Here is a 15,345-nt window from a genome sequence, read left to right as displayed (position 1 = left end):
CACTCTGTCCCTATATTTTCTACAGTACTTACCTTCTGTAAAGGCGATCTCCACCCCAGCCAGGAACAGGAATAAAACCATCTCCTGAAATCTAACACAGAATTAGAACACAGTAGGAGCAGAACCAGGCTACACGGCCCCTGTGCCCACTCCACTACCCAGGGGATTCCCCCTGCAGACTTTGCTAAAATGCCCCTTTTTCTTACATTTGAAGCATGTAGCGTCCTTCGCTGGGCATCGTTGTCTGGGGTGCTTGGCCTGGCCGCAGAAGTAGCATTTCGGGCCTCGAGACATTGCCGCTGTAGTAGGACTCCTGGGTGAACTTCTGTGTGGGGACTCCGGCGGCGTAGAGCTGGTCTGAGACCTGGATGGGGAAGATGGCTGATTCCAAGATGGCAGCCCCCTCGGCGCGCACGAGGCGGTGAGGGCCGCATGGCTGGAAGAATAAGAGTCAGAGTTTTTCTGGGCCACGTCCAGCGATCGCGCAGTGGCCACTGCCTTTTTTAAGTCCAGGACCTCCTTCTCCAGCAGTCTCTGCCGGATATAATTCGATTTGAGGCCCGTGATGAAGGAATCGCGGACCAATTCGTCAGAGTACGCGTTGGCCGTCACGGCCTTGCAGTTACAGTCCCGGACCAGGTCCTTTAGGCCCTGTAAGAAATCGTCCATTGATTCCTCTGGTGTAGCCAGCAGATGTCTGGCGTACACTTCGTTTACCGGCCTCTGGTATTGGGCCTTCAGGATAGTGATGGCCTCCGTGTAAGAGGTGGCGTCCCGGATGAACGAATAAATCCGATGACTTACGCGAGTAGTCAGTAGACTCAGTTTATCTACCTCGCTAGCGGATGAGGCCCCCGCGAAGAGTTCGAAGCATTTGAGCCAGTGTCCAAATTGCTTTGATGCTTCAGCAGAATGTGGATCCAAGTCCAGACGCTCTGGTTTTAGGAGTCGATCCATCCTAGTGTTCTTTAGTGATTAAAATTGATGGGCCTTCAATAACCACAAAACTAGAAGTTATAGACTTAAACAAGTTGGCTTTTAATCACTAAGATCAAAGCTAACATCTCAACACGCCGACTGGTTCACAGGAATGAGTCATACAGATCCTGGGATCTTTATGTAAGAGAAGTCAGGGGCGGAGCCAAAACCTGGAACCTCCCAGGTTAGTCGGGAAAGAGGAAGTGAAACTATACACAGTGGGAGAGGGTAATATACCTGAGTGCAAAACGAATACAGGATCAAGACAAACAGATTTCATTACACTGTCCCTTGGTATAGTCTCCCCAATCTCTCATCCACCGTCCCTTGGTATAGTCTCCCCAATCTCAGATTCACCGTCCCTTGGTATAGTCTCCTCAATCTTAGATTCACCATCCCTTGGTATAGTCTCCCGAATCTCAGATTCAACGTCCCTTGGCGTAGTCTCCCCAATCTCAGATTCACCGTCCCTTGGTATAGTATTCGCAATCTCCGATTCAGCGGTTGTAGTTCAGGTTCTCTCACTATGTGGGGTTAGACGTCACTGCTACAAATTTTTGGTTTGCTTTAGATATTCCCTTGGATTCAGTGTCACCAGTCACTTCTGTACGCAGACTAGTGTCACCAGTGAAGTACTGCATATCCAGTACCATCAAAAGCAGAATCACTGGGCTTTCGTGTTATCGCTGTTTGTCAGATCTTGCCTCTGCAAATTGACTGCTGTGTTTGTCTACATGACAATGACTTCAAAATAATTCATATTCTGAGGATGTGAAAGGCACCACCCACCTGACACCCAATCGGAAAATCTACCCCGTAACTCTACAGATGTGCCAAGACTAATCGAGACAAAGGAACGTTCAAAATGCGGTTGGATGTGACACCAGGAGAATTAGGACACCAGAGGGAAGAGCTTCTATGGGTTTAGTGGGCTTATATCCTCCTAATCTATTGCTCAATGCTTGTTGTAGCAGGGTTACTGCCAGGGGTAACTACTGGTGTGGCTCAATAGCCTACACTGTCCTTCTAGACTGCACTTTCCTCCACCACCACAATATGGCTAGCAACAGCTAATACTCATCACCAGAAGACTCTGGGACTAGTCACTGATCTCCTGCCACTGTGTGTTCATAATCTTCATTTATGCCAGCTCTGAACTTATGTAAACAAAAAATACCCTCTAGCCTTCAGTGTGTGTCCGTGGCTGTAGAACATTCACCGGTTGTTCATCGTTGACCTTTAACAAGTTTTGTAGTGCAATAGCTGACCTGCACTGGCTATCGGTCCGCCAATGCCTTGATTTTAAAATTCTCATCCTTGTGTTCAAATCCCTCCATGGCCCTCGCCCATCCCTCGCTCTGTAACTTCCTCCAGCCCGACAGCCCTCCACGATCTCGGCGCTCCTCCAATTCTGACCTCTTATGCACTCCCACCTTTGGCGGCTGTGTCTTCAGCCATCTAGGAATTCCCTCCCTTATCCGCTTTGCCTCTCTACCTCTCTCATTCTTTAAGATACTGCCTAAAACCTACCTCTTTGACCAAACTTTTAGTCACTTGTCCTAATATCTCCTGTAGCTGAGTTAAATTTTGTCTGATAATGCTCCTGTGAAGCACCTTGGGACATTTTACATTGTTTATTCAACCTTTCACCGTCATTTCCAGCATTCTGGGAGCGGGTAGGAATACTAGAAGTGGGGATGACTAATCCTTTACCACTTTCTCCTGCTATATTTACAGAGGAATGCCACCTCTAGATTCCACAGCAGAGTCGTTGCAGTTTTTCTTCAAGTGTTCCGTTTGGTTTCGGACGAGCGTTAATGAGTTGATCAGCAAACCATGCATGTGTTTCTTCTAATCCTCACCTGTGTGCTCCTTTTCCCCCAGATCCAGATCCCCCCTCAGACTGAGGAAGTTCACTGGCTGCGGTTTTCACCGGTGGAAAGGCACTTCTACCATCGGCAGCATGAGATTTGCTCCCAAGACGCACTGCAGAAGCTGAGGAAGATTTCCGATTGGAGCATCAAGTTGAGCAGTCTGGACAGGCGGACAGTTGGTTCCATTCTGTATCCCTTGCTGAGATTAAGGCAGGCGTGCTGTCACCCCCAGGCTGTCCGAGGAGAGTTCCTTCCACTGCAAAAGAGGTATATGTAGAATTACATAGAAGTTAGAACATGGAAACATTCTGCCCAACTGAGGCCCTAAAATTGGGGCCATAAAATTTTCCAGGGCTTGGTTTCTAAGGCGAAACATTGCGACATAGTAAAACAGTGCCAAATTCGCACAACACATATATAGAAATTGTAACACGGAAACAGGCCATTCGGCCCAACCAGTCCATGTCGGTGTTTTCCCTCCACGTGAGCAAATAGTTCTAATCTCTGTTTTACACCCTGTTCCCATATCCCTTTAACTCCTTTTCCTTCATCTACCTGTCCAATCTAATCTTCAATGCTGACATAGTTTCTGCCACAACCACTAACCCTGGGAGTCAATTCCGCAGCCTCACAACTCTGTGTGAAGATGTTTCTCCTGTCCTCTCTTCTAAATTTCTTACATTTAATCATGTATCTGTGATCCCTTGTTCTTAACCCCAGTAACTACTTATCATGAGCTGGAATGCACTGCCTGAAAGGGTGATGGAAGCAGATTCAACAGTAACTTCCAAAAGGGAATTGGATAAATACTTGAAGGGGAGAAAATTGCAGGGCTATGGGGAAAGAGCGGGAGAGTGGGACTAATTGAAGAGCTCTTTCAAAGAGCCGGCACAGGCACGATGGGCCAAATGGCCTCCTGTGCTGTATGATTCTACTGGAAACAGTCTGCTTCTGTCTACTCTTTCTCAATTTAAGCACTTCTATTACGCCCTTTAATCTACGTTCTGACAAAAAAAGACCCAAGTTTTCAAGTTTGTTCTAAACCTGTGAACACCCATGGATTCTGTTGCTGGCCACTGTGAGCACAAACAAAATGGATTTGTCAGTCATTTTGTCTCCTAAATTGGCCTAAGATTCTTTCTCTCATTGTCTTTTGCTTCTCCCTCCCAGGAGATTGGGTTGGTTGTGGAGGGAGGAGGAGTTGCTTCATGTCTGGAGGTCACTGGCTAGATGGACCAGTTGTTCTTTTCCTGCTATACAAACAGAAAATGCTGGCAGACACTCAGCAGGTCAGGCAGTATCTGTGGAGAAAGGAATAAAAAAGGTTAATGTTTCAGGATTCTGATCTTCAGTCAGGATCCTTAACCTATTTCCTCTCTCCACAAATGCTGCCTGACCCACTGAGTGTTTTATTTTCAGATTTCCAGCATCCGCAATATTTTCCCTTTTTGGTATTTCCTGTCCTTTTTCGTGTCATAGAGTCATAGAGTTATACAGCACGGATAGAGGCCCTTCGGCCCATCGTGTCCGCGCCGGCCATCAAGCCCTGTCTAATCTAATCCCATATTCCAGCATTTGGGCCGTAGCCTTGTATGCTATGGCATTTCAAGTGCTCATCCAAATGCTTCTTAAATGTTGTGAGGGTTCCTGCCTCCACAACCCTTTCAGGCAGTGAGTTCCAGACTCCAACCACCCTCTGGGTGAAAAAGTTCTTTCTCAAATCCCCTCTAAACCTCCCGCCCTTTACCTTGAATCTATGCCCCCTAGTTATTGACCCTTCTACTAAGGGAAAAAGCTCCTCAGTATCCATCCTATCCATGCCCCTCATAATTTTGTACACCTCAATCATGTCCCCCCTCAGCCTCCTCTGCTCCAAGGAAAACAAACCCAATCTGCCCAGTCTCTCTTCATAGCTGAAGCGCTCCAGCCCTGGTAACATCCTGGTGAATCTCCTCTGCACCCTCTCCAAAGCGATCACATCCTTCCTGTAGTGTGGCGACCAGAACTGCACACAGTATTCCAGCTGTGGCCTAACCAGTGTTTTATACAGCTCCATCATAACCTCCTTGCTCTTATATTCTATGCCTCGGCTAATGAAGGCAAGTATCCCATATGCCTTTTTTACCACCTTATCCACCTGTTCCGCCGCCTTCAGGGATCTGTGTACTTGCACACCCAGATCCCTCTGACCCTCCGTCTTGCCTAGGGTCTTACCATTCATTGTGTATTCCCTTGCCTTGTTAGTCCCCCCAAAGTGCATCACCTCGCACTTTTCCGAGTTAAATTCCATTTGCCACTGTTCCGCCCATCTGACCAACCCATCTATATCGTCCTGCAGGCTGAGGCTACCCTCCTCGCTATTTACCACCCTACCAATTTTTGTATCATCCGCGAACTTACTGATCATACCTTTTACATTCATATCCAAGTCATTAATGTAGACCACAAACAGCAAGGGACCCAGCACCGATCCCTGTGGCACCCCACTGGCCACAGGCTTCCAGTCACAAAAACAACCTTCGACCATCACCCTCTGCCTTCTGCCACTAAGCCAGTTTTGTATCCAATGTGCCAAGGCACCCTGGATTCCATGGGCTCTTACCTTCTTGACCAGTCTCCTGTGCGGGACTTTATCGAAGGCCTTACTGAAATCCATGTATACCACCTCCACTGCGTTACCCTCATCCACACACCTAGTCACCCCCTCAAAAAATTCAATCAAATTAGTCAGACATGATCTTCCCTTGACAAAGCCATGTTGACTATCCCTGATTAATCCTTGCCTCTCCAAGTGGAGACTAATTTTGTCCCTCAGAATTTTTGGCCTGTAGTTCCCCGGTTTTTCCCTACTCCCCTTCTTGAATAATGGTACTACATTAGCGGTTCTCCAGTCCTCTGGCACATCCCCTGTGGCCAGAGAGGTCCTGAATATATGTGTTAGAGCCCCCGCAATCTCTTCCTTTGCCTCACACAGCAGCCTGGGATACATTTCGTCCGGGCCTGGGGATTTATCCATTTTTAGGCCTGCTAAAACTGCCAATACCTCCTCCCTCTCGATGTTAATATGTTCGAGCATATCACAGTCCCCCCGCCCTATTTCTATGTCTACATCGTCCTTCTCCATAGTGAAAACAGATGCAAAAAATTCATTTAGAACCCCTCCTACATCTTCCGGCTCCACACACACATTGCCACTTTTGTCCCTAATGGGCCCTATTTTTTCCCTAGTTATCCTCTTACCCTTAATATACTTATAAAACATCTTAGGATTTTCCTTTATTTTGCTCGCCAGTGTTATTTCATGGCCCCTCCTTGATCTCCTAATTTCTTTTTTAAGTATCCCCCTGCACTTTTTGTACTCCTCTAGGGCTTCCTCCATCTTTAGCCTTTTGTATCTGCCAAAAGCCCTCCTTTTTTTCCTAATCCATTCTCTTATATCCCCTGACATCCAAGGTTCCCTGTGGTTTTTGGAACCACCCTTGACCTTTACGGGAACATGTTGCCATTGTATGATCTCAATCTCCCTTCTGAAAGCCTCCCATTGCTCCGATGCGGATTTTCCTACAAGTAGCTGATCCCAGTCCATTTTGGCCAGATCCTGCCTTATCCTATTAAAATCGGCCTTCCCCCAATTTAGAACCTTTATTTCCGGTGCATCCCTGTCCTTTTCCATGACCACCTTAAATCTCACCATATTATGGTCACTGTCACCAAAGTGCTCACCTACTAGCACTTTTTCCACTTGGCCGGCCACATTTCCTAGAATTAGGTCCAGTACCGCCCCCTCTCTTGTAGGACTTTCTACATGCTGGCTCAAAAAGCTCTCCTGGATGCACTTTAAGAATTCTACACCCTCTGAGCCTTTCACACTCTGACTATCCCAGTTAATATTGGGGAAGCTGAAATCCCCCATTATTATTACCCTATTATTTGCACATTTCTCTGAGATTTGCCTACATATCTGTTCCTCTATCTCCCCCTGACTGTTTGGAGGCCTATAGTACACTCCCAGCAAAGTGCTTGCCCCCTTTTTGTTTTTAAGCTCCACCCATATGGCCTCATTAGAGGAGCCTGCTAATATATCATCCCTCCTTACTGCGGTCCTAAAAATAATACCTTCAATCGGGCAGTCCCTCAAATACTTATCTACCCCAAATGCCTTCCTGGGCAGTCCGTTCCCCACAGTCACCACCCTCTGTGTAAATAAATTATATAGGCCCAGAAATTCCGATTGCAGGCCTCCCGCGGGCGGAGGGCTGCGATCCGGAAAGATCTGCGCCAAGACCGGAGGGCTCCCGGAAGGCGCAGAGTTCCGCTGCTGGGCCTCTCCAAACTGCCGGTGTGCAGGGCCCACGTATCCCAGGGGCGTAGGTGGTTCTCAGCGTCCCTGGGATCACGTGGGCCATGGGGAGCCAATCAGAGAAGGGAATCTCCCGTCATACATTTGACAGGAAGACCTGTCAAATATATGAATAGAGATCACCCCCAAAACATAGGAAAACATTAAATAATTTTTTTTTTTAAATCACATTTTTAAAATGACTTTAAATTAAAATATTTTTCAACTCTTATCCTGGTAAAAGCAGGCCTTACGCCTGCTTTTACCAGGCGCAAGAATTGGAAGTGTTTTCTGCGGGCAGAGGGTCTCCAGAAAACGGAACTCTCCACCCGCAGAGGATCTGTCAAGAGATCAGAAATGCCGGTTTCCAGCGCATGCGCAGTGCATGCCTAAAACCAGCATTTCCGTTGGCCCCTATATCTAAACAATGTGGGCACTTTCCTTCTTAAGCTACCATAATGACGTGCCATATACCCATTAACAACAACAACAATATAGCGCCTTTAACGTAGTTAAACATCCCAGGAGTATTATAAAACAAAATTCGACACCGAGCCACATAAGGAGATATCAGGGCAGATGACCAAAAGCTTGGTCAAAGAGGTAGGTTTTAAGGAGCATCTTAAAGGAGGAAAGAGAGGTAGAGAGGCGGAGAGGTTTAGGGAGGGAATTCCAGAGCTTAGGGCCTAGCAACAGAAGGCACAGCCACCAATGGTTGAGCGATTATAATCGGGGATGCTCAAGAGGCCAGAATTAGAGGAGCGCAGATATCTCGGGGGGGGTTGTGGGACTGAAGGAGATTAGAGAAAGGGGTGAGGCCTTGGAGGGATTTGAAAACAAGGATGAGAATTTTAAAGTCGAAGTGTTGCTTAACCGGGAGCCAATGTAGGTCAGCGAGCACAGGGGTGATGGGTAACCAGAGCTTGGTGCGAGTTAGGACACGGGCGGCTTAGTTTGGATGACCTCAAGATGTGTAATTATACCTGATGGTGGGTACCGAATTGCAAAAAAAAAGAAAGACTTGCACTTATTTTACACCTTTCATGACCACAGGCCATCCCAAAGTGTTTTACAGGCAATGAAGAACTTTTAAAGTGTAGTCACTGTTGTAAATGTAGCCAATTCGCACACAGCAAGCTCCCACAAACCATAAAGAAATGAATTTGTATTTTTTTTTAGGTGTTGGTTGAGGGAAATATATTGGCCAGGACACTGGGGAGAACTCCCCTGCTCTTCTTTAAACAGTGCCATAGGATCTTTTACGTCCACCTGAGAAGGCAGACGGGATCTCATAAGAAATAGGAGCAGGAGTAGGCCAATCGGCCCCTCAAGCCTGCTCCGCCATTCAATAAGATCATGGCTGATCTGATCCTAACCTCAAATCTACTTTCACTCTCCATCCCACCCAAACCCATGTGACCTCCCGGGAGAGGCGGAAAACCAGATAAAAAACCCAATGGCCAATTTGGGAGAAAAAATCTGGGAAATTCCTCTCCGACCCATCTCGGCGATTGAAACTCGTCCAGGAGATCACTCTGTCCCTGTATTTCCTGCAGTACTTACCTTCTGTAAGAGGTGATCTCCACCCCAGCCAGGAACAGGCCCAATTTACACTTGAAGGACTCCTAGCTGGCAGCCTGTTCCCGAGGTCTCCACTAATCCCTGTGAATAGAACCATCTCCTGAAACCTAACACAGAATTAGAACACAAGAAGTAGGAGCAGGACCAGGCTACACGGTCCCTGGGCCTGCTCCGCCACCCACAGGGCCGTGACCGATCCGAACCTAGCCTCATGTCCGATTTCCTACCTGCTCCCCGTAACCCGTAATTCCCCTTACTTCTAGGAAACTGTCTATTTCTGTTTTAAATTTATTTAATGATATAGCTTCCACAGCTCTCTGGGGCAGCAAATTCCACAGACCTACCACCCTCTGAGTGAAGAAGTTTCTCCTCATCTCAGTTTTGAAAGAGCAGCCCCTTATTCTAAGACTAGCTGGGGGGGCCCGGCGTTGCCTAGGCTTTTACAGGGCCGCGCGGTTGATGGCCGGCCGCTGCCGCTCCCCCGCTCTGTGTCTCGGGTCGAGCGGTTGTCAGGCCCGGCCCGGCCCGAGTGAGCCCAACTCACCTCCCGCTCCAGCAGGCCGGGAGCGGGATACTGTGCCGGAGCCGCAATGTGGGGGTTTGTTGTGCTGGTGCTGTCGCTGTTGGTATTAAAAAAATGGCAGCGACGTTTCGGGAGGCTGCAGGATTAGGCCCGCCCACACATGGAATGAAATGCCCCCCCGTGACGCACCAATTGGTCAACCATCAGGTCACTGAACTGTAGGATTGGTCAACCATCACGTCACTCAACGCTAATGAGCAGTAGGATTGGTGAACCGCTAATGAGCGGATTTTTGAACGTTTTTTGTATACTGTCCGAACAATTTTTGTCTGACCAAAAAGTAAATACGCCTATGACACTCCCCTGATCATCACATTCCATTGGCCTTCTTGATCACCTGCTGCACCTGCATACTAACTTTTTGTGTTTCGTGCACCAGGACCCCCAGATCCCTTTGTACTGCAGTACTTTCCAGTTTCTTGCCATTAAGATAATAACTTGCTCTATGATTTTTCCTGCCAAAGTGCATAACCTCACACTTTCCAGTATTATATTCCATCTGCCAAATCTCTGCCCACTTACTTAGCCTGTCTATGTCCCTTTGCAGGTTTTTTATGTCCTCCTCACTCACTACTTTCCCTCCCATCTTTGTATCATCTGCAAACTTTGATATGTTACACTCGGTCCCTTCCTCCAAATCGTTAATGTAGATTGTAAAGAGTTGGGGTCCCAGCACTGACCCCTGCGGAACACCACTAGTTACTGATTGCCAGTCTGAGAATGAACCATTTATCCCAACTCTCTGCTTTCTGTTAGATAGCCAATCCTCCACCCATGCCAGAATATTACCCCCAATCCCGTGATTTTTTATCTTAAGCAATAATCTTTTATGTGGCACCTTGTCAAATGCCTTTTGGAAGTCTAAATACACTACGTCCACTGGTTCCCCTTTATCCACCCTGTATGTTACGTCCTCAAAGAACTCAAGCAAATTTGTCAAACATGACTTCCCCTTCGTAAAACCATGCTGACTTTGTCCTATTAAATTATGTTTATCCAAATGTCCCGTTACTGTCTCCTTAATAATGGAGTTTAATCTCAGTTTAAGAACATAAGAAATTGGAGCAGGAGTAGGCCATTTGGCCCTTTGAGCCATTCAATAAGATCATGGCTCATCTCCACTTTCCTGCACTATCCCCATATCCCTTGATTCCCTTAATATTCAAAAATCTATCGATCTCTGTCTTGAATATACTCAACGACTGAGCCTCCACAGCCCTCTGGGGTAGAGAATTCCAAAGATTCACCACCCTCTAAGTGAAGAAATTTCTCACCTCAGTCCTAAATGGCCGACCCCTTATTCTGAGACTGTGACACCTGGTTCTAGACTCCCCAGCCAGGGGAAACATCCTCTCTGCATCTACCCAGTCAAGCTCTATAAGAATTTTGTATGTTTCAATGAGATCACCTCTCATTCTTCTAAACTCTAGAGAATATAGGCTTAGTCTACTCAATCTGTCCTCTGAGGACAATCCTCCCATCCCAGGAACCAGTCTGGTGAACCTTCGTTGCACTCCCTCTATGGCAAGTCTATCCTTCCTTAGGTAAGGAGACCAAAGCTCCAGGTGTGGTCTCACCAAGGCGCTATATAATTGCAGTAAGTTATCCTCAAATCTTCTTGTAATAAAGGCCAACATACCATTTGCTTTCCTAATTGCTTGCTGTACCTGCATGTTAACTTTCAGTGATTCGTGTACAAGGACACCCAGGTCCCTCTGAACACCAACATTTCCCAGTCTCTCACCATTTAAAAAATACTCTGCTTTTCTATTTTTCCTACCAAAGTGGATAACTTCACATTTCTCCACATTATATTCAATTTGCCATGTTCTTGCCCACTCACTTAGCCTGTCTATATCCCCTTGAAGCCTCCTTGCATTCTCCTCACAACTTTAATTCCCACCCAGCTTTGTATCATCAGCAAACTTGGATATATTACATTTGGTCCCCTCATCCAAATCATTGATGTAGATTGTGAATAGCTGAGGCCCAAGCACTGATCCTTGCCGTACCCCACTAGTTACAGCCTGTCAACCCGAAAATGACCTGTTTATTCCTACTTTCTGTTTTCTGTCCATTAACCAATCCTCATCTAAAAGACTCCCTCAGCACTGCAATGGAGAGTCAGCCTAGATTAACCCACAACCTTCTAACTCGGAGGCAAGGGTGCTACCCACTGAGCCACAGCAGACACTGATGAATGTGTACATGCTTTTGCATGGCAAATGCAAAGTTTGGCAATGTATTTTAAAAATTATTTTCTTACTCTCTTACCCAGATTGTTTTTGCTTTTGTTGTTGCAGTACCATGACGATGGAGGAACTCTTAAAGTCTCTTCAGAAAAAATGTTGCACAGAGTGTGAAGAGGCTCATCGGCAGCTGGTGTGTGCTCTTAATGGATTGGCTGGTATTCAGATTATCAGAGGTCAGCACGCTCGTTATCAATGGATTTCTTTGCATCTAAATGTACCAAATGAATATGAATCTACTAATTTTAGGGAAAAACGATAAGGGGATAAAGGGCTATGGAAACAGGACGGGTAAATTGTGATCCAGACTTTGCACACGCCAACATGGACTGAATGGGTTGAATGGTCAGTTACTGTGTTGTAACTTGTATGTATTTCTGTGTATTACTAACTCAATCCGAATACACTAACTGAATCTGAATACACTAACTGAATCCGAATACACTAACTGAATCTCAATACACTAACTGAATCTCAATACACTAACTGAATAGAATACACTAACTCAATCCGAATACACTAACTGAATCTGAATACACTAACTGAACCCGAATACACTAACTCAATCCGAATACACTAACTCAATCTGAATACACAAACTCAATCCGAATACACAAACTCAATCCAAATACACTAACTGAATAGAATGCACTAACTCAATCCGAATAAACAAACTCAATCCGAATACACAAACTCAATCCGAATACACAAACTCAATCCGAATACACAAACTCAATCCGAATACACAAACTCAATCCGAATAAAGAAACTCAATCCGAATAAACAAACTCAATCCAAATACACTAACTGAATAGAATACACTAACTCAATCCGAATAAACAAACTCAATCCGAATACACAAACTCAATCCGAATACACAAACTCAATCCGAATACACAAACTCAATCCGAATAAACAAACTCAATCCAAATACACTAACTGAATAGAATACACTAACTCAATCCGAATAAACAAACTCAATCCGAATACACAAACTCAATCCAAATACACAAACTCAATCCGAATACACAAACTCAATCCGAATACACAAACTCAATCCAAATACACTAACTGAATAGAATACACTAACTCAATCCGAATAAACAAACTCAATCCGAATAAACAAACTCAATCCGAATACACAAACTCAATCCGAATACACAAACTCAATCTGAATACACTAACTGAATCACGAATACACTAACTCAATCTAAATACACAAACTCAATCACGAATACACTAATTCAATCTAAATATACTAACTGAATAGAATACACTAACTCAATCCGAATACACAAACTCAATCCGAATAAACAAACTCAATCCACATACACTAACTGAATAGAATACACTAACTCAATCCGAATACACTAACTCAATCCGAATACACAAACTCAATCTGAATACACAAACTCAATCTGAATACACAAACTCAATCTGAATACACAAACTCAATCCGAATACACAAACTCAATCCGAATACACAAACTCAATCCGAATACACAAACTCAATCTGAATACACAAACTCAATCTGAATACACAAACTCAATCTGAATACACAAACTCAATCTGAATACACAAACTCAATCCGAATACACAAACTCAATCCGAATACACAAACTCAATCTGAATACACTAACTGACTCACAATACACTAACTGAATCACGAATACACTAACTGAATCACAATACACTAATTCAATCTAAATATACTAACTGAATAGAATACATTAACTCAATCCGAATACACAAACTCAATCCGAATAAACAAACTCAATCCACATACACTAACTGAATAGAATACACTAACTCAATCCGAATACACTAACTCAATCCGAATACACAAACTCAATCTGAATACACAAACTCAATCTGAATACACAAACTCAATCTGAATACACAAACTCAATCCGAATACACAAACTCAATCCGAATACACAAACTCAATCTGAATACACTAACTGACTCACAATACACTAACTGAATCACGAATACACTAACTGAATCACAATACACTAATTCAATCTAAATATACTAACTGAATAGAATACACTAACTCAATCCGAATACACAAACTCAATCCGAATAAACAAACTCAATCCACATACACTAACTGAATAGAATACACTAACTCAATCCGAATACACTAACTCAATCCGAATACACAAACTCAATCCGAATAAACAAACTCAATCCGAATACACAAACTCAATCTGAATACACAAACTCAATCTGAATACACAAACTCAATCCGAATACACAAACTCAATCTGAATACACTAACTGAATCACAATACACTAACTCAATCTAAATACACAAACTGAATCACGAATACACTAATTCAATCTAAATATACTAACTGAATAGAATACACTAACTCAATCCGAATACACTAACTCAATCCGAATACACTAACTGAATCTCAATACACTAACTGAATAGAATACACTAACTCAATCTGAATACAAACTCAATCCAAATAAACAAACTCAATCCACATACACTAACTGAATAGAACACACTAACTCAATCCGAATAAACAAACTCAATCCGAATACACTAACTCAATCCGAATACACAAACTCAATCCGAATAAACAAACTCAATCCGAATAAACAAACTCAATCCACATACACTAACTGAATAGAATACACTAACTCAATCCGAATAAACAAACTCAATCCGAATACACAAACTCAATCCACATACACTAACTGAATAGAATACACTAACTCAATCCGAATAAACAAACTCAATCCGAATACACAAATTCAATCCTAATACACTAACTGAATCACGAATACACTAACTGAATCACAATACACTAACTCAATCTAAATACACAAACTGAATCACGAATACACTAATTCAATCTAAATATACTAACTGAATAGAATACACTAACTCAATCCGAATACACTAACTCAATCCGAATACACTAACTCAATCCGAATACACTAACTCAATCCGAATACACTAACTCAATCCGAATACACAAACTCAATCCGAATAAACAAACTCAATCCGAATAAACAAACTCAATCCGAATACACTAACTGAATCATGAATACACTAATTCAATCTAAATATACTAACTGAATAGAATACACTAACTCAATCCGAATACACTAACTCAATCCGAATACACTAACTCAATCCGAATACACAAACTCAATCCGAATACACAAACTCAATCCGAATAAACAAACTCAATCCGAATAAACAAACTCAATCCGAATACACAAACTCAATCCGAATACACTAACTGAATCATGAATACACTAACTGACTCACAATACACAAACTCAATCCAAATACACTAACTGAATCACGAATACACTAATTCAATCTAAATATACTAACTGAATAGAATACACTAACTCAATCCGACTACACTAACTGAATCCGAATACGCAAACTCAATCCGATTACACTAACTGTATAGAATACACTAACCGAATCCGAATACACTAACTGTATAGAATACATAGAGTCATAGTCATAGAGTTATACAGCACAGAAAGAGGCCCTTCAGCCTATCGTGTCCGCACCAGCCATCAAGCCCTGTCTATTCTAATCCCATTTTCCAGCACTTGGTCCGTAGCCTTGTATGTTATGGCATTTCAAGTGCTCATCTAAATGCTTCTTGAATGTTGTGATGGCTCCTGCCTCTACCACCCTTTCAGGCAGTGAGTTCCAGGTTCCAACCACCCTCTGGGGGAAAACGTTTTTCCTCAAA

The 15,345-nt window shown here is 43.8% G+C and overlaps 1 protein-coding gene across 6 annotated transcripts in view; it reads left to right on the top strand.

Moving 5' to 3' along the window:
• shprh (SNF2 histone linker PHD RING helicase) overlaps positions 1 to 15,345 on the top strand; it is a 228,095-nt gene that overhangs the window by 71,706 nt on the left and 141,044 nt on the right. For all 6 annotated transcript variants that reach the window (XR_015079506.1, XR_015079507.1, XM_085996774.1 and 3 more), the window contains exons 11-12: positions 2,863 to 3,119; positions 11,659 to 11,780. Coding sequence is in view for 4 of the 6 variants with exons in the window: in XM_085996774.1 (XP_085852900.1) it covers positions 2,863 to 3,119; positions 11,659 to 11,780 (379 nt within the window). In the remaining 2 variants the exon portion in view is untranslated. The remainder of the gene's footprint in view (positions 1 to 2,862; positions 3,120 to 11,658; positions 11,781 to 15,345) is intronic.

Source organism: Somniosus microcephalus, chromosome 9, assembly GCF_052327205.1.
Source record: "Somniosus microcephalus isolate GS21.2 chromosome 9, FLI_Smic_1.0, whole genome shotgun sequence".
NCBI lineage: Eukaryota > Metazoa > Chordata > Chondrichthyes > Squaliformes > Somniosidae > Somniosus > Somniosus microcephalus.
This window is presented reverse-complemented; position numbering and strand designations above follow the sequence as displayed.